This window comes from Symsagittifera roscoffensis, chromosome 10 (assembly GCF_963678635.1).
Source record: "Symsagittifera roscoffensis chromosome 10, txSymRosc1.1, whole genome shotgun sequence".
In the NCBI taxonomy this organism is placed as follows: Eukaryota; Metazoa; Xenacoelomorpha; order Acoela; family Convolutidae; genus Symsagittifera; species Symsagittifera roscoffensis.
The window spans coordinates 44,997,975-45,024,985 of record NC_087071.1 but is presented as its reverse complement, the minus strand read 5'-3'; the positions used below and the strand labels follow the sequence as shown (position 1 = coordinate 45,024,985).

Below are 27,011 nucleotides of genomic sequence, written 5' to 3'. Positions count from 1 at the left end.
AATAAAGGTCACAGTCAATTTGAATCAAGTCATCATAACTCAAGCAAACAAAACATAGAGATGAAGCTGCTGAATTTTGTTTTATATACTCTTTGTTTTCTATTTTTTAATTTATATCTTCTAAAATATTCTTTAAGTTCCTCAGAAGCAGTTTCAAAGTCTGTTAGTTTTGACAAAAATTTGAATCAGCGTATAAACTCTTCCTATTCAGTCGAAGAACATTTTAAGTTTCCGCTCCGAAACTTAATTGAAAAGGGCGAAAATGTATCGGGAAAACGCCCCTTTTTTGTCGTGGTTAATATTCGAGATCGTCAGAGATGCGGAGGGTCTATCATTACTGCATATTGGGTTATAACAGCAGCACACTGTGTGTTCCCATTTAAACGTTAGTAAAATTTAATGTGTTTAAAAAAAAGTGAAATAAAATTCGATTAAAATCACCTAAAGCGAAATCCATCCGCGACCGGTGCGATTTAAGTAATTTTAAGCGAACAACGCAACTGAACGCATTTTGTCCGCAAACACTGCGACCGAGAAAAGTAACTGTGACATTGGGAACGAATGAACAATCTTCCTCGATCGGTGGACCCCAAGAAAATTTTTTCGCGACCGGCATAAGCGAAAAAACTTTTGCGCGACAGATCAGACCAAAAAAATTTGACAGCGGTCAAAAAAATTTTCAGTGACCGGCAAGACTCAGAAATAATCAACCGGCATCGATGAAAATTTGTCAATGACTGGCAGGGCCGGGAAAAGTTGTACGCGAACGAAGCAACCAGCGCTATTAAAAAAAAACAATTGAAAACTGGCTGACAAAACGGAAAAATATCTAAGTAATTCGACTGCTTCTCAGGTCATTGTGACCGGAAAATGATATTTCCAGACATCATCCGCAGTTATAAGACCCAGTCACGACTATTTGTTTTGATCAGTCGGGAAGCTAACATTGGCGCAGCATCGCAATTCAATAAAAAATCTAAATACATACTACATTTGAAGGAGAGAGAGCTCTCCAAAAAAACCGCAATATTTTGGTCAAAATTTTAGAAAAAGTTCTTAAAATTGGCTTTTTTGACCTCTTTTTCAAAAAGTTGCCTGCGACTCTAAATTTTCGGTCAAAACAGGTTATGTATAGTGTTCTGGGAGTGCTCGGAAAATCAACTTGGTCAATAATCGCCGTGACCTCTATTTACGGTTCAAATCAGAAAACATTAATTCAGCTAAAATTTTTCATTTGAAAAACAGTATGAAAGAGGAACAGGTGATTCAACAACTTTCAATCGTTGGTGTAGGTATTTCTTTTTAAAATTGCTTCTTTTTAGTGGATCAGTTGTCTGTTTACTTGGGCGATTTTTCCGTCAACGATTCTCCGACGCGCAAGATAGGAGTACGAGCCAAACGCGTGCACAGAAAATATGCAGAAAGGTATGTCAGATTAAGGGGTTCACCCGCATCCAGTTTCAAGCGTTAATAATCGATTATATTACGATTTTAGTACCAGTCTTACTAAAATTGAGAAACAATCGATATTAATCAATTAATAATCGATTATAATCTCTTTGTAAAATCAAATTATAATTAATTATAATCCCTTATAATCAATTTTTTATTCGTCTATTTTTCGATACATTTATAATCGATTATAATCGATTATAATTGATTATAATCCTTTATTTTTATTCAAATTCTAATTCATTAGTTTTGCACAAAAATCTATTATAATCAAATAGAATTGATTATAATCCCTTTTGTTTGTCCATTTTGTCTTCGATATTGCATCTCAATTGCTTATATCTTAAGCTTTTTGTAGACGTTGCTTCCTATGAAAAATGAGTAAAAATTTTTTAAATTTTTCCAATTAATTCAAATTTATACGTTTTTTTATTTCTTCCCCATTAAAGTTGTTTTGTGATGCATATTTTAAGCTTTTTTAAACACCAAAACATCAGCAAATTGATTTAGCGTCATGATTGATTCGGAAGATTTAATTTTCATCTACCGCGGGAATATTTCCACTAATATGAAAGGATCTCAATGAAACTTTTGTTTCGTGGTGAAACTTTGTGTTCAGATGAACCAAAGTGTTCAAGAGATCTCACTAGTAGAGATTTTATTTACTCATTGTCACAAAAATAATAACCCATAAGATATAATTCGAATTTAGTTTTGAGTTGACAAATTTTTGGCAAAATAAGAGATTATAATCAATTATAATCGATTATAATTGATTTTAAGGGTGGTTTTTTAGAAGAACTATAATCAATTATAATCCAATATAAAAGATTATAATCTCTTGGAATGTATCACGATTATAATCAATTATAAATCCTTTAAACACCTAATTTTGGTAATTATAATCAATTAGAATTGTCAAAAAATCATCCTAATAATCCGTTATTATCGATTACTTACGGCTAAACTTGATTGCGGGCATTTACAGCGTTTGAACTAATGAAAGTAGTATTTTTATCCCGAAAATACTTTTTTGAAGATTTGCTATCTAAGTTTCGAGTTTTGTGCTTTTTAAAGCGGCTGAAAAAAAATAGTAATTGTTGTTCTAAAATTGAGTCTATCTAGTTTTTTTTAATTGATTAGTTAAAATTTAATTCAAACCATTGCAAAAAGAATGCTTGTTTTCAATGTTGCTCTTTTTTGCGCCAATAAGCATTAAAGTTTGCAAAAGACTGCTCGCTAACTATCAAGATTTCCGAAGCTAAAAATTTGTATCCTTTGGATATTCGAGCTTAGTATCATTTGGATATTCGAAAACCGTATTAGGTTGTTTTTATCGGTGAAGTCCAGTTTTTACGAAAACTAAATTGAAATAGAAAGAAAAACAGTCCCATTTTTACCAAAACACCCCAACTCGGTTTCTGATTGGTCGAATTCTCGAACTAATTTTCTCCTATTCAAACAGCTGAACAATTTAAATATCAAAATTTTAAGAAATCCTTTAAGCTCACGGCTTGTGTGAAAATTCTTTTCGGGTTACAGACGCGTAAGTTTTCAAAAAAAGAATACGTAGAAAACACTCGTTGATTTAGCACAACTTCATGCTTCGCCTTTACACCTCTTTCTGAATTTTAAGTTTCCTTTTTAATGACCTTTACACCAATGAATTTAACGGCTATTTACCAATAAAGCGTGTTTTGAAATTGGGTGAGTAAACTTAAAAACATTGATCCTGTTTCTCTAGAAATTCACAGAACAGTGGTTTGCTCTAAATATTCGTTGCTTATTTACTCCAATCATCTTTGGCTGGAGTCTTCAACTCCAAATCTTGATATTCAGAAAATTACACAAAATGTATGCTTAGTTTTCTTTTGTTGTGGGCCAAACTAGACATGTTTCAAATCATCTGAAAACTGTTACAAACCTGAGCATATGGATTAAAAAACGACACGGCCTGTGATCACTTTTACAAAAATTCGTAGGTATAAAAGATTCGTTTTCTGCTATCTAGACTTATTGATGAGAAGTATAAAATTATAATTGGGACCGAGTTTTTATCCTCCCCCAAAGCCGTTTGAACTTGTTTTTAAGCTAGAATTTTTCAGCTAGAATCGAGCATTTCACATGCAACGCTCTTCAATTTAAATTGAATTATGCGCTGGGGTGGAACTTGATCCTATAATTGAATAGAATAAGCTGCTTTTTACTCCGGCTCTTCAACAAGCCAAAATTGAATTGAGGCAAACTTATTTGATAATGTATGGCTCAATTGATAGAAATTGAATCAAATGTGCTGAACGTTCTAAAACCAAAAAAAAAGAGGTTCAGGCTCTGATCGGTAGCCATTTTTCCATGATCAGGACTAAAACATAATTAACTTTTTGGATTTAGCATCGAATCATCTCTGAATCAGCCCTGAAAATATCAGCCCTGAATTAGCGTTAAATCATCACTGAAACATCTATCATTTCATGACCTAGCGCCGATTTCTTTCTAAAACAGCGCGCATTTTGAAATAACTATTTTCACCATGAGTTATCCATGCTTCATTGCTGCAAATTACATAGGAAAATCATCGCTGTTTCAGACCCTGATCAGTGGCCACTTATCCATGACCAGTAAATTCGCAGTAGTGATTCATTATTTGATTCTGAATCAGCGATAACTAGCCCTGAAAGTAAACCCGGCATATAAAAGTACATCATCTGCACGAGTTATTTTGTCTGCTAATTTTTCACCTCTTCATTGATTATGTAGTCTTGAGTGCTTTCTAAATCATTGACATAATCTGAGATTTTGAAATTGGAAAAAAAACTGCAAACATCTCAAGAAAAGCTGTAGTAATTTGTTTTCTTTTGCGATCGTAACCATTTTAATTATTTCTAGACGTAGTTTTATTCCCCTGTGGGTATTATTTTATGACATCCAATTTAGATTGACCAAGCCTAAAATGTTTCTGAAGACGCCTTTGGCGCCGAATACATACTACATTTGAAGGAGAGAGCGCTCCAAAAAAGCCAAAAAAAATTTGGTCAAATTTTTAGAAAAAGTTTTTAAAATTGTTTTTTTTACCTCTTTTTCGAAAAGTTGCCTGCGACTCTAAATTTTTGGTCAAAACAGGTTATGTATAGTGTTCTGGAGTGCTCGGAAAATCAACTTAGACAACAAAAAAAAATAATTGACAAAGTTTTTGAAAATCCGTCCCCCTGGCACCTCGTTAAAATTTTTAATCAAATTTCTTAACATTTTTGGCTGTGTGTATGATTATTAACAGGTGCGGATTCCGGATTTTCTCAAGGGGGGCGGATTTTCAAAAAAGTTTCGAAAACTTTGTCGACTTTTTTTTTATGTTGACTGATTGATTTTTTGAGCTCTCTCAAAGCACTAAAAAGACCCTGTTTTGAAACAATTTTCTGCGCCGCAGGCAAAATTTTGAAAAAAAATCACAAAAGGCGTTTTGAGACAATGTTGGTAAATTTTGACAAAAAATTGCATTTTTTCGGCGCGCGCTACCCCCTTAAAATTAGTTAATATTGGCGTCAAAGGCAGTTTTAGAAAAATTCCCCCTAAAGTCTCCGCCTCCCCCCCCCCCTTAAATCCGCTACTGATTAATAATTGAACTATAAGTGTTGATAGGAATTTTTATCGATTTTTTTAAATTGTTGTGAGTGTCTTTGAGAATTTTTATTGCTGTGTTTAAAGCTTCTAACTAATGCCTCTAGTTTTTTTTCAGTTACCCAAAATTCGAGCCTTTCTACGACATAGCACTACTCAAGCTGAATGAGCCTGTAGGCGACCCACGATTCGTAATTCCAGTCTGTAACAAGAAACCCTCCTACGGAAGACTGCTCGGCATGTGCGGAATTGGATTTGTCAATCAAACTAAGAAATTGTAGTAAGTAGCAAAATCTTTTTAAAAAAGCTAATTGAATCGACAATTTGATAGTTTTTAAACTCATTCATGCCCTGACAATTGTGCTCAAAAAATAACTTTGAAGGTACCATCGACTTTTTAGTACAGAAATGTAAATCGGATTTTTTTTTCTTATTGAGGACAGTCTTTTGGTGGCTTTTCCTCAAAAAACAAACACCCTGACATTAGCGAATGTGGAATTGGATTTAAAATAAGTCACGGAACTGTATATACTGAACTGTATATGTATCACGGCACATTATATTAATATAATAAATTGTTTCCAAACGATATCTACTTACAAAGTTACAGAGTGATCATTTCTTAGTGACATTGATAATTAACCCTTACTTTTGCAAAAGGGGCAGATTCGTTAAAGGTTCAAAATTAACATAAGCTTTGCCGTTGAATTAGTTTCTTCTGGAATATTAATTTGAGTTAAGACCTATTTGGTAATACCCATAAAGTAATTTCAGATAAGGTATACCGTCTGCTCGTTACGCTATCTTTTTTTCGGCGGACAGTTTCGTGCAACTTCTTAATCTAATACCAATCTTAATCTTACTCTTATATCTCCTAGTCTCAAAAGATCTAGTGTATACTGGCTGATACGAGCCGGTCTCTCTGGAGAAGGCAACTATATTCTAAGTTCATTTCAAATCTCTATGGTGCTGGAACTATAAGTAGTTTCAGCACTTACAAATAGTTAGTTGATGGAGTTGATGGAGTATGATTGTTAGTTTGATGGAGTATGATTGGTAAGTAATTCAATATTTTATAGAGATAAAATATCAGAACAATATCCAGTAATAAGTTCTAGTTTAGATCTGGTTCCACCCATCCGGGGTTTAGAGAGTTTTAGTTTTTCAGTGTTCTACTGTAGTGGAGGATGGATGATGGTGTTCTTCTTTAGAAGTTGCGAGCATATTCTTTTTTTTCCGATTAGAAAGACGGATTGGTATCCGTTGCTTCAGGAAGCTGGAATCGTCTTTATGAACTTGTTCTTAAGCGGTTGCTCTTTATCACGGTAGATTGTATCATGATTTCTGATCGGTTGTGATGAGTGTTGATTTGGTTAATTAGAGAACAGCAATGCTCCAATCTCGTTCGGATGTGGCATGAGGCTTGACTTCGAGTGAAATGCTTGGTAACTTGGATCGGTACGTATACTTGAACATCGAGGAGGTCATTGTTCTGTTTCAATGGGTTTCATTTGCTGCGATGCCAAGTCGTACTTCAAATTCTTTGAGTATAATGACTGTAGGTAGCATATCGGGTGTGTTTGCAATTCCGTAGTTGGAGTGTGATTGGGTTGTCAAGTTCCTTGCTGCTCGTCTTTGGGCTGTATGTAATCTATAGAGTACATTGTATTATTTACATATACAAATCTTTGTTAATTGTGTTTTTAGTTATGATCTTGTATTAATTTTTATCGCAAAGGCGTTTTTGTTTAGTTCGGTTATTTTTAAAAGCTACTCAACCTTGAGTAACTCTCGCCGAAAATAGAGTGTGGGTGACAAAGCGTGGATGTAGCACGGTGGGTTACGCCGGCTATTGAGCATGCTAAGGACGTCCTCTCTGGTGGGTTAAACCAGGAGTGGAGTATAAATTCATGCTCTCTTTTTTGGAGGGTTCTTTGTGTTCAACCGTTTGTGCCTTTTTGTAAGTGTTGGTTTTTTTTTGTTTTGGTTGTAACCTTTTCTCAAAAATCAAATCGTTTGGTTTGGGTTCGTCTTTCGACTTCTTTGTGTTTTATTCGTTTGTGTTAAGACTTGACAGTAGACTTCAAAAGAATAAATTATCCAGTTCTAAGCTGGTTTTAATCCAATTTGAGTACTGTGGGTTTTTTTTCTTAGTCATGCTGTTAGGTTGTGGTTTGTGGGTTTCAGTAAGCTGCGTTGGTTAGTTTGAATTGATATATAAATCTTTTCCAACCGGGTTAAAGGAAAGTTTGAAATGTTATAAAACTGGTTAGAGTTGTTATCAGTGAAAGTTAAAACTTAAATTTATTATTTTAAGCAATTCTTCGTGGGCGAGCTGTGCGATTGTGGATAGGATTGTGGGCGAATGAATATTTAAAACTATAAAGGAGCGTCTTTGAAAAGGTTAGTACTGCTTTAAACTTATAGGCAATTTTTATTAATTTACTGTTCTCAAAATATTAATTTTATCTCTTTTGGGGAGTTGAATTTATTAATTTATTTCCGTTTTAAGAATATTTACTGCATATGGGAAAAAAGTTATAAATCAAGTTATTGCTGTTTTGGGGTAAGTTTTACTGCTTAATTTATTGCAATTGGTTAATATAAATTTTTGATCCTAGAAAAAAGTTTTCTGTTTTTTATTTCGTTTTTCTTTTTTGTAGTTCATTGATGATCGTGCCTGTGAAGACTAAAAAAAAAGGGAAAACATTTTGAAGAATGGTTAGTTTTGTTCTAATTTGTTAATATCAATTATTTAATTCAAATTAGTTTATTCGTTTGGGAAAAATCCATGAGGAAAAACGTCATGGATGACTTTTGATGATGTTATTAATTTAGGTAACAAGCGAATGATGTATTTAGTTTGGAGAAGTGGCCAAAGCAATTCGAGTGCTTTTATGATTTTGTGTTCTTCAGGGCCAGGTTAGAATTCATATGGTGTATTCTGGATGAAGTCAAAAGGTTTGTGGGTATATCTGGTGTTATGGATGATTTCTAGGATTGGGATTTCACCGGGCTGTAGGGATTTGTCTACGTTGAAGGTTTTGGTTAAGGGACAGAATATATACATCTGGTTGATGGGACCATAATTGCGGAGGATGCCTTGTATGTTAGTATTTTTAAAACAATATGTGAAGTTAAGAAAGAATGTTGAGTTATATTTGGATTTAAAGTATTGATATCTGTGGTGAAATTGTCGTGCTGGTGTATTATGATTGTAATGATGTTGGATGAACTTACAGTAAGTATAAGTGTGTGTCTGTTTAGTAAGTCATGATGCCGTGTGAGCAGTGCAAATCACGTTCTTTGGGTTTGAGGAAATGAAACGTTAGTGAAAAGTTGTTAAATTTCTTAAAGTATGAATCATAAGCTTGAATATCACGGAGTGCTGCTGATATGACGTGGTCGTTTTTTTTTATCTAGAGTATTGAGGGTGAAAACATATGGAGTTTTAAAGAAGAATTTTTCTGTTAGTTGTGGGTTAGCAAATTTATCGTCGTTTAAAAAGGTGTTTCGTTTGGTCTTACGATGTGATGTCGGAGTGATTGATGGAATGTTCATTAGCTTTGGGTGCGGTGAATCTGATAAGTGAATGTTTATATCCAATTTGCGTCAGTTTTTTTGGAGTGAGTGCTTTTGTTAAAAGGTAGAGTTGAGTGCTGCATTGTTCGTTATCACAAGGAGTGTTATATAATGATAGTAACAGTGGATTAGTGAAGTGATAAAGTGATGCCAATGAAAGTGTTTGGTATAATACGTGCTCATTAACATAATTAGGGTGTTCGTCATTAGGGTCTGAATGAAAGTAGGTGTTTTGAGGGAAAAAGGGTCAATATACTTAAAGGAATTCTTTTGTGTTAGTGTGAAGTGGGTGATTAACAAATGATCTGGCTGTTCCTGGGTGAGAGGGAAACGGAGTATTAGGGAATTTTCTTTTAAACTTTTAAAAGTTCGATAGGCTCGGTTTGTACTAGATGAGGATGGGTTTGACGAGAAGGTTGGGCTTGGCGAAGGGGTGTAAGTTGAAAAGGGAGTTGGGGTTGATGGGTTCGATAATATTATGGATTGTGAGAGATGGTGAAAGGTTAGTGTTTGAGGGTGCTGTAATTTTTGCTGAACTGTGATAAAAGTGTCAATTTCTTGAGATATTTGTGTATTTACAGAGCTGTTGTTGTCGGAAGTTTCACTGGTCAAGGGGGAGTTTGTGGGTGTGACATTGGAAATACAAGAGGGAGTTGAAGGAGGTTCAAATCATATTTGGGAGTGAAGTGGTTGAAAATGAGGTTGGGAAATCGTAGATGAGCTGGGTTCGGAGTTGTCAAATTTGTCAGGGGTCTCGATATCTGAGTTAATAAACTGGGAAATGGTATTATATATAGTGGGGTTTGAATTAGTATCTGAATCCATGCCGGATGAGGTGTTATCGTGAGGTGATTCAGGTGGGAGAAAGCTAAGAGTGGTGTGACGGGGAGGTTGCTTTGAAGATTGGCTGGGTAGGAAATTGAGCGATGGATTGATCCAACTTAGCGGCTCATCGTGGGCTAAAAAGATGGTTGTTCTGAGAACGAAAGTTTGTGCTATGTGGTTGTTCTATAATTTGCTCGTATGTGTTTTCTATGTTAGGTTGTTGGGATATTATGTGTTAAATTAGGCTTTGTGGGTAATTAGTTCTTGAAGCTATGAGGTCTGTCAGGGCTATGTTTTTGAAATTTCGTGGTACTAATGATAAAGGATGGTTGTGTTTTAGTACCACGATAATTGTGTTGCCGTAGGCGTTGTATTCGTATTGTTTTGTGAATCATCATACGTGTTCGGTGTTGTCGATAGTTTGGTATTGTATTCTTTTATTTGAGCGTCTAAAAGTATTTTATTTTTTGATGTAGAGAAAATTCCAAAAAATCCTGCCAAAAGTATGCGTGCTACGCTTGCTTGTTTTTTTTTACTTGTGTGGTTATTGTGCATGTTTTGTAGATTCCTTTTAGCAGAGAAAAAAAAATCCAAGAAAGTTAAACATTGCGTATAATGTAGTCAATCTTCCTAAGATGTAGTAGAGCCATCCTAGAAAGGCAAGAAATTCGTTTTTCAAATTTACAAAACTAAAAACAATTTTGGTAATATACGTTGTAGTATGTATTTTTTATGCATTTAAATAAATGTTATCTTTTATGTTTTTAAAATATCCGCTGTAGTCTTGTGCGTAGATGTCTGAAAAGCCTGCTGTTTCTCCAAGTTTGCGTAAGTTTTGATCTATGGATTGTCATTGTATTGTGTCCATTTTTGTGAGTAATTCTTGAAATTATCGTGTACGGATATGCTGTTGAATGTCGGATTTAGAGTATATGCCGATCGATTGTAAATCGATGTTAGGATTGCGAGCAATAGCTCTAATACGTTCTGGTGAAAATTATTTTAATGGTTGCATGAGTGGAGGGTATGGTGTGAGAATGCAGTATTTATCTTCGTCAGGACTTAAATGTACACCATTGTGACTGTTCTCTGATCCACATGGGACTACTGTATCCCAAAAACAAGTTCTTCATGAAAGTGTATGAACAAAAGGTACTTCATTTTTTTTAGAATATTGGGATTCTTTTATAGCATCTTTTGTCTTCAAAAACATATAAAGGTGATACTATTTTGGTACAACTGTAAAAACATAGTATATTCCTTCGTAATCAATGAAATTTGATCTGTTTCCTAATAATAAACTTTCCTGCATAAGGGATGTTTAGTACTGCTAGTGCAAATGATTGTAGAATTTGTGTTCTTTCAAGTTCGCATAATGACATTTCTTGAAAAGTTCTTCTTATTGTGTAGTCTAGTTTCAAGTCTTTTACGTCTAGACGAACGTCATAATGAATTGTGCCAAAATAAGTGTTGTTCAAAAGTGATAGTTCTTGTAAACATGTACTGTCTTTGTCTTGTGGTTTTATTTTTCCACCAGTGTTTCCTGTGTTTTTAGGAGGTTTACTGGGATGTTTTTGTTGTTGGTTGTAAGATGTGTTACATGTGGAATTGTGAGTAATTTTCCTGTATTCATTTCGAAACCTTGTTCTTAGTCGATAGTCGACAAGAATTCTGAAAATTGTGTTTTATAAAGTGGTTTGTTGTATTTACATGCAAGTTCCGTCTCTGGGTAAATTTAGAAACGTGTCAATTTATTTTCGATATTATTATTGTTTCTAAACTCCTATTAACTGTGTCTGATTTTTTCAGAGTTTACGTCTTCATAAGGGATTGATTTAATAAAAAAAAATTTAGTGAAAATTTTTCATCTTAGCGTGTATTTTTGCTACTTGAAATGTGGTACAATTGTCTTCTGGGAATCAAACAATTGTTGCTTGTGTTTGTGTAGTGGGATCGCAGTATCCCTGGTCATTCTTGCAAGGGAGTCTTATTTCTTGATAAATTATTGTATCAGCTTTTAAATCTCGTGTTAATTGTACTTTTTCAAGTTGTTTTTTCCAATCGAAAAACTTTATTTCTTGTGTCCTTTTCTTAGTGTCTGCTTTAAAATCTGAGGGTTTGTCTATTTCGATGTGTACTATTCAATTTTTATCATGGAGATTTTATGTTAGTCTTCCATGTGCGCCGTGAAATGGAATTTTGTCGTCTAGTTTTATATGACCTTGGTATCTTTCAAGTTCGGCTTGATGTGCAGATGTACCAATTTTCTGTGTGTGCCTTTGTTTGATGTAATTTTTAATCGGCGAAGTTCGTTTTTATAATCCTCAGGGCTGAGAGGTAAACAAACTTTCAGTATTATTTTGTTAGAAAGATTCTTGATCTAGTCTATTCTTATTTCCGTTTGAGACTTGAGAACAATGTACTTTCTTTTCGGAAAATGTCGCTGTGAATTTTTATCCTGTTATGTTGTAGCTCGGGCTTTTGAGTGAAGTAAAGTGTAGCTATTATGTTTGTCGTCTCTATAGCTTTGGTTCGGACTCGCTTTGAGTGACTTGATTTATTGCATATTTAAGTAATGATTTTTTGTTCAATTTCTTCACAGTCATAGTGTGTGACTAATAAACCCTGGGGTCCTGTTTGGGAGGGAAGGGTTGTTATGATTGGGTTCTGAAATATAAGGAAAGAGAAGGGTTTGGAAAAATAGTATCTTTAAAAGATACATGTGTATGTTAGACCTGAGTTTGGATTAAAAACAGTTATATATCCCATTGTCTCTTTTGTGTATCTATCATTTTATAGATGATTTCTGTGGTCATAAATGGGGGAGGTAAAAATTGAGCTGGGATGGTGAATTATAATATTTAGTCTTACTGTGATTTCAAGTTTCAGAGTCAAGTTCTCTTGTGTAAAATTTTGTTATGTTATGTTACTGTTTATCTCTGTGGATATCGTGTCGGTATTGTAATCTATTTAGTGCCCAGTTGTGTAATCTGTTACTTTCGTGATTTTGACCAAATAATGGAGGGAGTGCTACAAATGTATTCCAATCTAATCGTAGGGGTATGTTATTTACTGAATGTTATCGGTATCTAGCGTCGAGATTTGTAGGAAAATTTGGAGGAAATGGTGTTGGTGAGAGTTGACTTAAGGAAGGGGTTGGGGGAGGTGAAATTGTTTCTGTTAGTGACAAAGTTGTGTCAGATGAGATGTCTATGGGATTGTTCACTAAATTTGGCTCACCTTGAGTGAAGACTTGTGTCATCCAATATGGGCGATGTTCTGTAGTAGCTGGGTGATTAACAAAATTTTCTGGAATTTGTTCAACTGTAAGGGTTGAACCTTAGTAATCTGATGGGATGTTTGAGGTGTTTTGTTATGATTTGGTTGGAGGAGTACTTTGAATTGTACTACTGGAAAAGTTCATAGGATTTGCTATAGTTGACTGAGGTATGATGAATTGAACTCTGGGGTTTGCAAATTTCTATTTCGTCTTGGATGTATAATTTGTCTGTTAATTTCGTTTGTGTTTTGATTTTGACTCAAGTGTCTCGCTCTATTAATATCTTGTTGGAAAGGGGGTATGTATTATATACTGGTTCGTATATGTGGTTCGCTTAGAGGTGCTTCGCGAATTACTGGTTCTAGTGGTTCGGACAATCGTGCGTGTCTTTCTTCAAATGTATATGGGTTGTCTTGGAAAGAGATGCGTGTTGATCACTGGTGGTGATTTGTTTGACTATTTTTTGGTGTTTGTGGAGGTTCTTGGGATGTTGTTGGTGGGGATCGATGTGAGGGTTCTTGATTAGCAATTATGAAAAAATAGAAGCTGGAACATTTGGATAGTTATTGAAACATCGTACCTGAGGATTTTTGCAAAATTAAAGTTCGTTTGGGCTAGAGAATAAAAAAGAATGAAAAAATTGCAAAAAATTATCAGGCGGAGGATGAGTATTTCTAGAGTATCGACTATTAGGATTATGCAGAGTTTGAAAAAAAATTGAATTGATTGAAAGAAAATTTGAAAGTATATCTTGAATATGGCTGACTGTTTGTGAAAGAAGCATTTCGAGGCTAAATTCGAGTGTGGTCGGATTATTTGTTTGTTTTTTGTTAAGTCTATTGGGTTTCGGCAATTATTAGTGCGGGGAGGAGTGAAGGGCTCTGAAGGATCTTCCTGGTTTTATTTTTATTTATTGGCTGATTGGGGGTATCTAAAAGTTATTGGTACTTTAGGCTAAATGATCATGTCCATTTTGTTCTTTAGGCTAATTTAATATTTGTGCCTGAGGCGGTTTTGAGATCTAAATTGAGATCATATTGTTGATATTTGATCTACTTGATAGGGGAGGGTTTTAATATTGAGATTTTTTTGTTTCGGTGGTCAATTTCAAGCAGGTTGCTTATTTGTGGACCTGGAGGCCTTTTAGTTATAGTTAGAGATATGCTTGAAGGTGATTATTTGACGGCTAAAGAAGTCGTGTCAAAAAGAAGGTGATGATTTGGAAAAGTTCTTATTGGCTGAATTTGAATTAGTTTTCCAAGTGCTTTTCAGCATGAATTTGAGAAAATGTACGGGTGCTTAAAAGATCTTTCGAGAGGTGAAAGTGTTAATTAAATTTAAAGTGGTTTCTGAAATTTAATTTTCTTTAAAATTTTAGATTAGGGAATGAATGTTTTTTAATCTTTTCGTGGCTGATTTTGAAGTCGCGATGATTGTCTATGTTGAGATTTTTCTTTTTGATGTTGTTCTAGAATTTTTTTTGCTAATTTTTTATTTTTTATTTCTGTTTGAGTTATCTTTTTGTCATCTAAATTTTGAAATGTTTGTTTGTTAAGTACTTTTTTATTTTTTTGTTCAAATGGCTTTTGAATATATTTCAAATCAGTGTTTTGATTTTGTTTGTAATCGGAGTTGTTTTCAACAACTTTTAGTCCTGTAAAGGAGTATTATTGAGTCAGCACCCGAAGAGCGTACTCTTTCGGATAGTAGGGTAAAAGATTATTGCGGTGTTGAACAATTTCTTTTTTGTTTAGGTCTATAAGTGTGTATATTACATCAGTGGGTTTATCAATTATTTGATATGGTCCTTTTCGGAGTGGCTGTAATTTTTTAGAAATTCCTTTTTGTGTTGTAAAATTTGGAATTGAAACGTATGTTCCGATTTTCAAGTTTGTAGCTGTTGTGAATCGAGAATTTGTTTGGAGAAAAATATTTTGTCATTGATAATTTTTTGTTACTTTTTGATATATATCATTGTGTTTTTTATCTCTGTTTAAAATCCATTCGGTGTGTGTATCGGAAGCTAATTTTAAAATTTGTGGCTGATTGAAGTGATCTTCATTGTGGGTTTGAAGTGGTAGATTATAACATATTGATTCTTCAGTGGTTTGACAATTGCTTTGTGTATTTTTTGAAGAATTTGCTGCGAACAATATCAATTTTCGTGATGTTTGATCGAAAACCATTTCATAGGGTGACAGTCTTAAAGTTGTTGTGATTTGTGAATTATAAGATACGAAGAATAGTTTCACAACTGTTGACCATTCAGTATATCGTGTGTCATTTCCGTTATTGATGCATCTGAGATATTCTTGTAAAGAACGGTTCATGCCTTCGACTAGTCCATTAGTCCACGGTGCATGAGATATACGTGGTTGTGGTTTAATATTATATTGGTGGCATAGTTTGATAATTTCGTTGTTTATGAATTCAGTGCCATTGTTTGTAACAAGGATTTCGGGTAATCCGAATTTTGCTATCCAGTGTTCACAAAGTGTTGTATATGCATAATAAGCATTACAATGAGGTACTGGGTTAAGTGCTACGTAGTGTGTGAATGCATCGACTATGACCATTATATATGAGTTTTCTTCTGAGGATGGTGATATTGGTCCTTTTGTATCGATTGAAATTCTGTGATTGAAGTATGGACTTTGTCCTTTAAAATCTTGTTTTTCTGCAGTTTATTTTTGATTTGGGTTTGTTTCGTTTAATTGGCATGTTTTGCAATCATTGCATAAAACTTTAATCCAAATTGGTGCAGTTTGAAAGTAAACGATTTGAATGAAATAGGAGTATGTTTTTTCTGATCCTGAGTGTCCTTTTAGTGTGTAAAGAATGGGAAGTATGAAAAAATATAAGCAATATACTTAAAAGTAGGCAGGGTACTTTGAGATCAGATGTTTGGTATTCTAAATTATCTGTTTTTTCGTTGATAGAGGTATAATTAAAATTTCCGAAATATCTAAGAAGGGTTTTATTTCCTAGAATTGTGATATCAGCTTTAATTGGTTTGGTTTTATGTTTGTGCCAAGCTTTTAATTGTCTAATAACTGGGTCAAGGTTTTGATGTTTCTGTGATAATTTTAGTGTTATTTTTTCTGTGTTTAGGAGAAAAAAATTTTTTTTTTAATTTTTTTTTATAGAGGTATTGTATCTAGAGGATCATGGAGGTTAAAGACTCGGTTCATTGTATATTTTGAGTCATTATTCGTTGGGCCTGATAAATTTAAATTATCAATTAGGTTTTCTTTTTCTATTAAAGAGAATAGATCTGTTTTGTACAATTTGTGTTTGATTGTTTTTTGTTGTGTTTTGTTTTTACTCTATGATGAATATGGTATTGGTTTAAATGTATATTTTCCTAGTACAATTAACTTCGTAGTGATTGTTTTGACAATCTAAATAACTGGAATTTGTTGTAGGTTGTTAAAATGGGATTGATCTGTTTTTAATTATTTCTACTGCTATCTATTGATCTTAAGTTGTTTTTACTGCATATTTGCATTGTAATCTGGGTGAAGTTTCATCTTTTGCAAGGAAAAACTCATTTTTTTGTGGTATTTCGACTGTTTTTCATTATTAATTCAAGTGGTGTATTTCTACTAAGATTATTGGGTAGTGCGAGGTTTTTTCCTGCTGTTCAAACTTCATTAAAATTAGTTGAAATCTATAAACTCTATGGTTTGGGTTTGATTTCTGTGTAAAGAGGAAGAATATGGGATTATGATCTGTAAGTAAAACATTTGGATGTTTTGCTCCAAGTATTAAAAATTCATAGTCTGTGAGTATATTTAATATAGCTGTGCATTCTCTCATAAGAGTAGAGAGTCTAAGTTCAGCTTGTGCGAATTGTCTTGACTGTGCTGAAATGAGATTAGCTTTATTTGTTCCGTTATGAGACTGTAGTAATGCTGCACCGATGCCAAAGTAAGAGGCGTCGCACATAGCATAAAATGACTGATCGCGATCTGGGATTGTGTCTGAAGTTTGTTCAGTGAGAAGAATTTTGATTTCTTCAAATTGTGTTTGATGTTCTGCTGTCCATTCAAAATTTTTTTGTTGTCTAAGGATGTTTTAGATTGGTCTTAAGTAAACCTGCATTTTATATACGTATTTACTTGAGAATTTTAACATTCTAAGAAACTCTTGTGTTTTCTTTATATTGGAAAGGGGTTGAATATTTTGGAATGCAACTATGCGAGACTTCAATGTAGTTATAGTGTTTCCTTCTGTAATATAACCAAGAACTCTTACACGTGTTAGAAAAAAATGTGATTTATCCGGGGCTGCTTTCATTTTTTCAGGTAGTAATACCTGATGATATTTTTCTAAGACAAGGTACTAAAAGTTTTGTTTGTGACTGCATTAAAACATCGTTTAATTTTGTGATTGCATTTTTTTGAGTATGAGTGGTCGGAAAATTTTATTCATGAATGATGAGAATGCTGCTGGTCTTATGGAGATTCCATAGAATAGTCTTTTGAATTCATATTGTTGATTTCCAATAACGAATTGTCTTAATCGTCGTAGTTTTTTGTCTAACGGCGTTTGATTATATGCACTATTCATGTCTGCTATTGTGGAATATTTACCTTTTGTTTTTGTGAGAATTACTCGAATTGGTTCAATAGGCCAATTACAATTAGATTCATCATTGAGTGAATTGAGTTATCTTGCATCTAGAACTATTTTCAGTGGTTCTCCTTTTGCTAACGGGGTTTATAAATGTGTTGCCTTTTGGATGTTCTTCTTTTTTTACTGGAAAAAAATGATTTCATATTGTTCCAGTATGTAGAGTAATTGGTTAACTTTGTCTTGCAACTGAATTGAAATTTTACTTGCTCGTTGTTTTTTGAAAAGTGCATCAGGTTTTAGAGGTAAATTTAGTAGTGAATTTACTTTTCCAACATCCATCAAACTTAGATGTTGTGTGAACTTTTGGGTATTTCAATAGTAAATCGGCTAATTGTTCAAATTCTTTTTTTTATTTGAGAGTAGTGTTGAAAATTGAACATTGTTAGGAATTTTTGTTGTTCTTCTGTGTGTTTTAATAATTGAAACGTTGGTTTAAAGTAAAGTGTTTTCGTGAAATAATCTGTTTTTCGTTTTTCATTGCTTATTATATTAATTATCGATAAATTTTTGTCAAGAATTGTAGATTGACATGTATCTAATAGTTTTAAAATATTATTTACGCTATACGCTACTTCTTTTGTGGAAGAAGTTGTTGCGTTAGTTTCGCAATAAACTTAGAGTCTTAGAGGTAGGGTTACTTTTTATGGAGAATTGTTTTATACATGTAAGGAAATTATGTCTGGGTTTGATTTCATCATGTATTTGATAGACGAAATTATTACTCGAAAAAACTTATGAATTGGTCTGAATTCAAGGTAAGACATATAGAGATGTTGTTTTTTTTGTTCCGTATTGTATTGGTGAACTTGTTTGATTGAGAAGTTGTATTCATAACCTGCTAGCGGTTTCAGGTGTTTCCGCTCCTAATTGTATAGAGGGTAGAATTTAGAAAAAATTGGTGGTTGCTTATTTATTCTTTGGAAAAAGGTTAAAGCTGTGTTTTTCATTCTTGTGTATTTATCTTCTATATGGATTCTGCTGTTTAAAATATTTGTTGTTGGTATATATTTAGTAACAAATGGGATTCCATTGATACTATGTTTTTTATCTGTGATTGGAAGGTTTGTTTAAATGGTTTGCTCAAGAGTTCATTCTGTTCCATTGTTCGAGTGAGAACAAGGAAGATTTTTCCATAGTTTGTTAAGGTTGATCCTTGTGCTGTTGCTAGCCTGCTTGTTGTATTGAAGGGTATTAATTTTGGATGTAAAATTTTTATTTCATTCCAAGTGGGGATGTTAATGATGTTTGATTCCGCTCCCGAATCTAATGAAAAATAAATTTCAAGGTCTGGTGTTTGAAGTTCTTTGCTTTTTGGACTTTCGAAGAGGAGTGGGATTGTCCAACTTTCTTATTTAGTGAATTGCGTTTCTTTTGGTATATTTGGTAAATGTGATTTGTGCTTGAATATTCTGTGGGTTTTTCTTCAGTTATTTCCTCTACTATTTTTTCTATTGTCTTGTTATTGGTTATTATTCTTGAATGGTAATTTAGGAGGAAGTGATCATGATTTAATATGTTCGTAGTCATTTCCAACATGTATCATGTTAAATGAAACTGCATTGTCTGTTTCGCTTTCACTGTCGTTTGATTCGCAATTTATGTGATTTAGTTGCAATTCTGTGCTTTCTGAAATATCAATACCAGGTGGGTCTGGTTGAGTTTCTTCAGTCGTTTGTACTTGATTGATTTGCCTTAAATGTTTAGATCTATTGTTTTTTCATATAATTTTGATCATTTGAATGGTTTCTATTCCTATCGTTGATATAATTTCTGTGTCTATCATATGAAGAGTTTCTAGATCGATCATTTGAATAGTTTTTATTTCGAGATTTTGAATGGAAACTGGTATCAAACGAAAACTCAGGTCGGTTTGAATTTGATCTTGAATAGTAATTTCGATACTGATTAATTATTGATCGACAATATCTGTTTTGTGAGAAATTTCGTGAATTTCTTTGGTTTGGTGATCGTCTTCGATAGTTTGAATTGTAAAGTGATTTCTGCCTAGAGTAAATTGAGTTAATTGTGAGTGGGTTTTTCTGAACTATTATTTTTATGGAAATTTTTGTTGTGGTTTATTTTGATTATATTTTTGTGGTTTATTTTGATTAGCTTGTTGTTTTGTCTCCATTTGGCAACGCTGTGTCCGTACCTTGGGCAATTTCGCACCGTTTTTTGAATGATGGTTTACCTATAAAATATGGGTTTTTCTCGTAGATGTTTAAGATTTCAGTGATTTGTTCAGATAATTCTGTATCGGAGTCATGAATATATTTTATTTGCGAAGTAGTGATTTGGATGTTGTTGACAATTTCTAGCTTTAGGTTTTCTGTTTCTTATAATTTCATAGTGACTTCGGCTTGCTCTACTTTATCTACTAGTTTCCTAAAGTCTCAATCTGGTTCTTGGATTGAGGAAGGATGTGATGCTCCCTTTTTCATTGCTGTTTTTCGTGATTGAGGTGTTAAGGTCATCATTAAGATTTCTGTCATCTTCGTCTTTTTATAATCATGGATATTGAGTAAATTTGCTTTTTGGACTACTGTTTCAATTCTTACTGTAAGTTGTTTAATTGTTTTATTGAGTAGTCTACGATTTTCCTTGCATAAAACTCTTTGATGTTGTTTGTTTCTTTCAGAATCAAACATTAAAAAAAAATCTTGTGTGAATCTTTTCCAATCTGATTTTATTTTTACAGGTAAAACTGAAAAACATTTTTTTGAGCTGCGCCGTCAAGTGTGGTTTGGATTAAGGCTGTTCGTCTATGTATCAAATTTTGATGAAGCGGCCTATTTACTGGTTCAGGTCCTATATTTAAAATTAAATTTGATGTGACTGCATTCAGATAATCTTCTACAGAGTTTTCAGGATCTGTGCCTGTGAATATCCCTAGTGGCTTATTCGATGATATTGATGATCCACCCATTAGTATGGATTCATAGTCATTTGTAGTGATTCTGCGGCATTTGGTATTTGAGAAAAGTTTGTAAGTTGACTTTTTGTTATTTCATGTTGTTGTAAATAATACGGCAGTGACTTTTCCTTATGTATTTGAGTTGGTTGGTGAGATTGTGTGTTGACTGGATTTTGTGGTTGAAAATTATTATTAGTATGATTATTTCTATGTTGTCGTATTTGTTCATCTCGTGTATATGGTTCAAAAGTATCTGGTTGATCACAGCTGTAAGAACGAGGTCTTTGGCTTGAATAGAATCATTGATGATTTTTATTATAATATTCCTCGTCATCTCATGGAAAATATTTAGCTGTATAATAAGGGGGTTGATTTCTAATATAGTATCTATTTGTATTATTTTTGTTTTGATGAAAGAATGGGTAATTTTCACTTCGATTGTGTGAAGATTGTGGTTGGTCATTAAAATTTACTGAGTTTGGAGTTGGTATTGGTATATTTTGACTTTTGAATATGAGTAGTTCTGAATATTCATATTAGAAAGTTTTATTGGTTTTGATCTATTTACATAATTATAATCATGTTCTGCGAAATTATTTTTATGTGATGTTTTTTGCTTATATGATGGCTTTGTGACTGGTCGAAACGTTTAGTAAACCATTTGTGAGTATTTTTGAGCTACAAAAGGTTGTACCATGGATTGGGTAGTTGTTTGTTGTAAGGTTGGGTTTTTTTGTTTTCGGAGTTGTAAAATTTGGTTGGATAGGTGGAATGCTTTTATGTGCTGTTGTTGTTATTGTTTCAACAATTTCTTCATTTATGAAATGTGATGGAGTTTGTATATCTTGTTGTTTAAGATTTCTTGTTCCTTTTAAGTTTACATGATTTATGAAAGTAGAGTTCAAACTCTTATTTCCTGCTCTTTCAGGAAAAAATGAACTAAAGTTTAAAGGCGTTGCGTCAATTGTAAGTGAGTATACTGTAACATAATCTTTGTGAATAGAGATTGTGCTAATTGTTTAGCTTGATATATCTGTTTAGCTTGATATTTCATGTCGTACGGTTGTATGTCGGGATGTTTGAGTTGGTGAATTGCCTTGAAGTTCTTTCAATTATAATATCGATAAATAGCTATAGACAAGCGAAAATAATCGTTTGTGAATTTTGAATTTGCGCTATGTGATATTTGATGTTGTATATTTTTTATGTATTCTCTAAAAACTCAAAATCTACGTCATCAGTTTGAAGGAGATATTTGTCATGAAATGCGTTTGGTGAGTTGGTTTCTATTGTGTAGATTCCATATTGTGATGTAAGACTACATATGGCTTTCTTGGCATGTGGTCAAGAAGTTGTCTTTTTGTTTTCACATCGGGAAGTTTGTTTGTGCTTGGACTATCTCCTTTTTCGAAAAAAAAAATTACGATTAAATTTTGGCAAAATTGTACTTGTCCTTGAGCTTTAGCTTGTGGATGTTTAAAAATGTTAATGTGGAACTTTCTTCAAGGTTTTCTTCATTTCGAATCCTTTTTGTGTTTTATTACTGTTAGCGTGTAGTTTTCAATGTGTCTTATTGGTTGATTCCAATTGTACAGACGTATTAGTTTGTTTATGTATGACTTTTTTATTCTACATTTTTTTTTTGACGCTGGTGATGTCATTTTTGAGTCAGAAAATAATATTTGATTGTCAATTTGATGATTTTTTTGTTTATTGAGTCTTTTAAAGTGTGGAGTTCTTGTATTGCGCTCGTTTCCGATTCTGAGACTGCGTTTCTTCTTTTTGAAAATCGTTTCCTAATAATTTGTTTTGTTTGTGGTTACTTTTGTTTCTTAGTGTTTGTATTTTTGTTATTATGTATCCTATTGTTTCTCTGTGTGGTGTGATTATGAGGTCGTATCTGTCGTCGTTAAATTTACAGTTGTAAAATATAATTGTTTGTTTGTTTCCTAAATTATCTCTTGACATAAAGTTTAGGATGATGGATGCAATATTGGGGTTAGTAATTTTTCATGTCTTAAGCTGCTAGTTCTTACACGTTTTTGTGGTTAGCTTAACTTGGGGCGTAAATTGTCGGGTTGGAGAGAAAAGCATATAACGATTCGTCAGAATGATTTTTACTTTCTCGTGATAAATCTAAGTTAAGATAGACTTACCTAAACTTGCTTAGGGGTTGTGATTTGTGATCAAGGGTTGGAGAATATTAAATCGATCCAAAAGGTTCAGGTATAATTAATACGCAAGTAGTTCGTTAGATACTATTTTATGATTTACTGAGTTTAAGTGTTTTAGCCTGGGTCGTTCAAGAGGAAGGGAATCAAATGAAGGCTGAGTAACCGAAAATCTTCACTGTTTATCTTAATTAGAATGGTTAGTTTTTTTAAAAATATCTGTTAAATCTGGGTCATTAATAAGGGTTGGGTAGTGAATTGACGTTTGAGGTCGTTAGACACTAACTGATTTGGGAGGGGAATAACAAAATTGTTCTATTTGATCCAAGGATACGCCTTGATGATCAGAAGTTAAGATTTAATTTAATTTAATATAAAGGTCCAAGGGAAGCCTTGATGATCTGTTTTTTTAAATGAAATTAATTTAAGTGAAAACAAGGACAAGCCTTGATAATTTTTTTTTGATAAAAGGATAAGTTAAAAAAGGGTTTAGATTTTAGTTTTGATGTTTGTTAGTTTTTTAGATTTGCTGTTTTGATTTTAGGTGATGAGGAATGATTTATGTGATGGAAGAATGATTTATATATACCAACAATTTATGCTTTGAACTAACTAATTTTTGTATTTTTATTTTCAATGAATATTTTTTCCAAGATGTTTTTAATTTACTGCAGATTTTTCGAAGAGAACGACTAGTGTTGTTTTTATCGGTCGTTATTGTATAATTATTAAGTTTAGCGCCATTAAAGGTTATTGAAGTTTTTTCTTCAAAATTTTATGTCAGTAAATGAAAATTTAAATTTACTGCTGGAAGTATTCTAAATAAAAAAAGTTTGATCTGGTTTTTGTCGCACAATCATGAAATCGATTGGTAGCTTTCTTCCTAATCGCATGTCGTACTTTGTCCGAGGTTTTCTTCCAATACCGGGAACTTCTCGTATTGTTTGGAAAATTGGCGATAATCTATTGAGTCTTAGAGACATTTCTACTAAATTTTTGTCATATAATATTTTTAAAATGCTGTATTTGTCTAATTCTAATCTAATGTTATAGTTATTGTTTCTAATCTAAGTTGGTTAGGGTCTTGTTCGAGACTTTCGGTCGCACCAGATGAGTTAAGACCTTTTTGGTAATACTTATAGAGTAATTTCAGATAAGGTATACCGTCTGCTCGTCACGCTTATTTTCGGCCGGATAGATTCGTGCAACTCCTTAGTCTAATACCAATCTTAATCTTACTCTTTTATCTCCTAGTCTCAATAGATCTAGTGTATACTGGTTTATACGAGTCGGTCTCTTTAGAAAAGGCAACTATATTCTAAGTTTAATTCAAATCTCTCTGGTGCTGAAACTACAAAGAGTTTCAGCACTTACAAATAAGTGGATTGTTAGTTTGATGGAGTATGATTGGTTAGTATTCAATATTTTATATTATATTCAGAATAATATTAAATAAATAGTTCTAGATTAGATCTGGTTCCAAATTTCTTATTATGCACCAATATGTTAGAAATTTTCAACAAGATTATATTTCTGTTGACTTTAGCCCGGAAACACTACAGGAGACGTTCTTGTTCGAGCAGCGACCGGGATGGATAAAAGCACAATGCAGAGAGGAGTTCATTTGCACAGACAACACTATCAGAGACAGTGTCCCATGTCAAGGTAATGTCCATTACATTACACAAGTTTTGAAAATAACCAACATTTGTCAATCAATAAAATAAGGTTGTCTATACCAACTGTAATCAGCTCATGATAGCCAATTTTTTGCGGTCTTCCCATCCCTTCCCCCACCCCGAAAGCGCTATAGAGAAGTTCAAGAAAGAGTCGGCCGAATATATATGTCCTAAAACAGTACCAAGAAAAGACTTTTAGTGGTTAGGGGGTCAAATCCCGGTAGAGGGAACGGCGTTACCCTAAATCCGCAACTGATGTACAAAAAGTGAGTTTTTTGCGTAATAACTTAATTTGACCATCTCGCTCCCAATTCCAGAAGTTTGACTACAACGCGGCAGTTTTTGATCTTCTTTGAGATCAGAAATGATATTTTGAATCACTTCATCGTGTATTTGAATAAACTAGCATCTGAAGCAGAAGCAAAGATCGCTGATTGCTGTTCAAGTAGCGCACATATTGTTTAATCACAAGTGTTTAAAATAAAACAATCAAAACTTAAACACTTTTTTCTACAATTCCAAAAAAATCGAGCCTTTTGTTGTCTCTAATTGTTTTCGATTGTTCGTTGTTTTTGTTGGTTTTTCAATAAAAACAATTAAAAAAGGAAAAAGTTTAAAAGAAAAAAAACATGATCTTATATCATTTGGTCGGGCATCATTAAAAGCAAAATCAGAAGATTTTCTCTAAAAACAAAAAAAAATCAGAGCAATTTTTTAAATAACAACTTTTATATCTTTTAGAACCCGAATCACAGCTGAATAAAAATAGGGTTCATGGTCATATACGCGCAAAATAAGTCTCTTACACAATAAAATTGCTAGTCACTCCGAAAACTTGAAAACTTCGAAATGGAGAACAATCCAGTCAAGCGACTACATTTTAAAACTTCGATAGCTAAAATAGAACATCCATGAGTTTATCCGGCGTAATTGATCGCAAGTTTAACCATTAGAGTTCCAAGGACTTTTGACTAGTTATTTTCTTTTAATTTCATTTCTTCACGCAAAATCAGGTGCCACAAATTGTTTTCGGAAGGGGAAAAACACAAGTTTTTCCAATGATGAGAAAATTTTCCAGAAACTTTCCCAATGATGAGAAAAACTGGTTCAAAGTTTTGAGCTGAGTTTCAGTTTAATTTCGAGCAAGTAATGCAATCGAGTAAGTCTGTCTCATGAAAAAAAAAAATATTTATCTCCAGAAAAATCTCCAGAAAAGTTAGCTTTGAATGGCTGATTGACAAAAAGTTTCCTGTTTCGATTGTCTCCAGATTAATAAAATTCTACGCGTTTGTATAGTTTTCTCATCACAAAAAAAAACGACAAAAATTTGAAAAAAGTAGACTATTTTTGGAAGTTGTTAAGAATACAGTCACAGGATCTGTGCTCTTTGTCTATGCCTGATTATAAAGACTATTCTTTCCAATAAATGTGTTCTGTTATCAACAAAAACAGCGTACAAGTTCATTTGTTAACGATGCCAGCCATACTAAGAGTCGGTTTACATGATATTTTTTGTGGCCTAACCTTGTTTATTCTAGTTTGCGTGATGTGCGGTTTTCATAAATGTATGCGGCCTGAAAGTGGACTGATCATTTTAAATATGTTGAAAATAGCACAGAACTTTGATCGCTTTTTCAGTTTGTTTTTTGTTCTTTATTTTTTGTAGAATAAAAGCTGACTGAAACTGATAAAAAAACAGCAAGAATGAGTATTCACATTTTCTTCAAAAAAAGTTTGAATTCTACTTTGTAAAATTCTACTTTGTGAACTCTGTAAAATTGTAAGCTTGGCCTATTGTTGATTGTGTAATTAAATGGACAGATCGTTTAAGCTTACTTACATTTCAAACTTACTTTCATGGACAGTTAACTCAAACTTACTTCCCTTAATTGTCTCTCGATTTTTTCCAGGTGACAGTGGTTCCCCGCTCTACCTAATGGGACATAGCTGGTGTGAGCCTCAGAGGGTACAGTGTCTGTATGGGGTTGCGAGTCACAGACTGAAACGATCAGTGGACCGCGAGATGGAAATTTACTTTATGAGCATACCATTTTTCTATAAGTGGATTAAAAATACAATCGAGAACAGTTTTAAAATAGTCAACTACCAATAAGCAATTTAGTACTTTCAATATTTTACCAGATAATCATTGCGCTCAATTTGGTGTAATAATTTCATCCAGGCGCAGTATGAGCTCTCAACCAAAAGTATTTTTTTTGAAAAACACTGATAATTGAATTTAAATTTGAATAAATGTGCCAAAAAATGTTTCAAATCATCAATTTTCTATTTACTATGCATAAATTTTGAAAAATCAAGTACGACAATTTCATGAGTCCAGAAATTTTGCCATAGAAGAGGAAAATTTTATAATCGAGGAGTGGTAGAATCTTTAAGATAAACGATAAAAATTTCTTGTCTTACTTTTTTTTCACCAGGAATTACTTAAGATAGATGAAGGGCAGTCGTGAGCATCAATTTTCAGTAATGATGCAATCAGTCTGTTTTATTTGACAAAACTTTTAATCGCAGTTGTTTTTTCGATTTTTTTAGGTAAAATCCAAAATCAGAACAATGTTATACATAAGATTTAAAAATACAACTATCAGGTAACTTCAACTAATCAGACAAAAATATACCATATTGGTAATAAAACCTTGAATTTTTCAAAAACACAACAATAATGAGAACATCCAGAATTGTGCAAAGCTTACTCAACCGCTAATGGCCTCGAATTGAATAAAATTAGATACTTATAGAACAAGACCGCTCATTTCATTGCCCTATACTTTTTTAATTTTAGAAAAACTGATAAAATGTTCAGGACAGAAACAAGTGATTTGGATATTTTCGAC

The 27,011-nt window shown here is 33.1% G+C and overlaps 1 protein-coding gene across 1 annotated transcript; it reads left to right on the top strand.

Annotated features, from left to right (window-relative positions):
- LOC134855611 (coagulation factor IX-like) lies at positions 1-26,377 on the top strand. Its single transcript, XM_063872156.1, has 5 exons — positions 1-385; positions 1,323-1,425; positions 5,186-5,347; positions 24,024-24,142; positions 26,067-26,377. Exons 1-5 carry the CDS (start codon positions 61-63, stop codon positions 26,267-26,269), a joined length of 912 nt encoding a protein of 303 aa, XP_063728226.1. The 5' UTR covers positions 1-60; the 3' UTR covers positions 26,270-26,377.
- The last annotated feature ends 634 nt before the right edge of the window (positions 26,378-27,011 follow it).

Coding starts and splice junctions, on each gene's coding strand:
- LOC134855611 (XM_063872156.1), top strand. CDS start 61: ATGAAGCTGCTGAATTTTGTTTTATATACTCTTTGTTTTCTATTTTTT. Junction 1,426..5,185: donor CACAGAAAATATGCAGAAAG/GTATGTCAGATT, acceptor GTTTTTTTTCAG/TTACCCAAAATTCGAGCCTT. Junction 5,348..24,023: donor AATCAAACTAAGAAATTGTA/GTAAGTAGCAAA, acceptor TGTTGACTTTAG/CCCGGAAACACTACAGGAGA.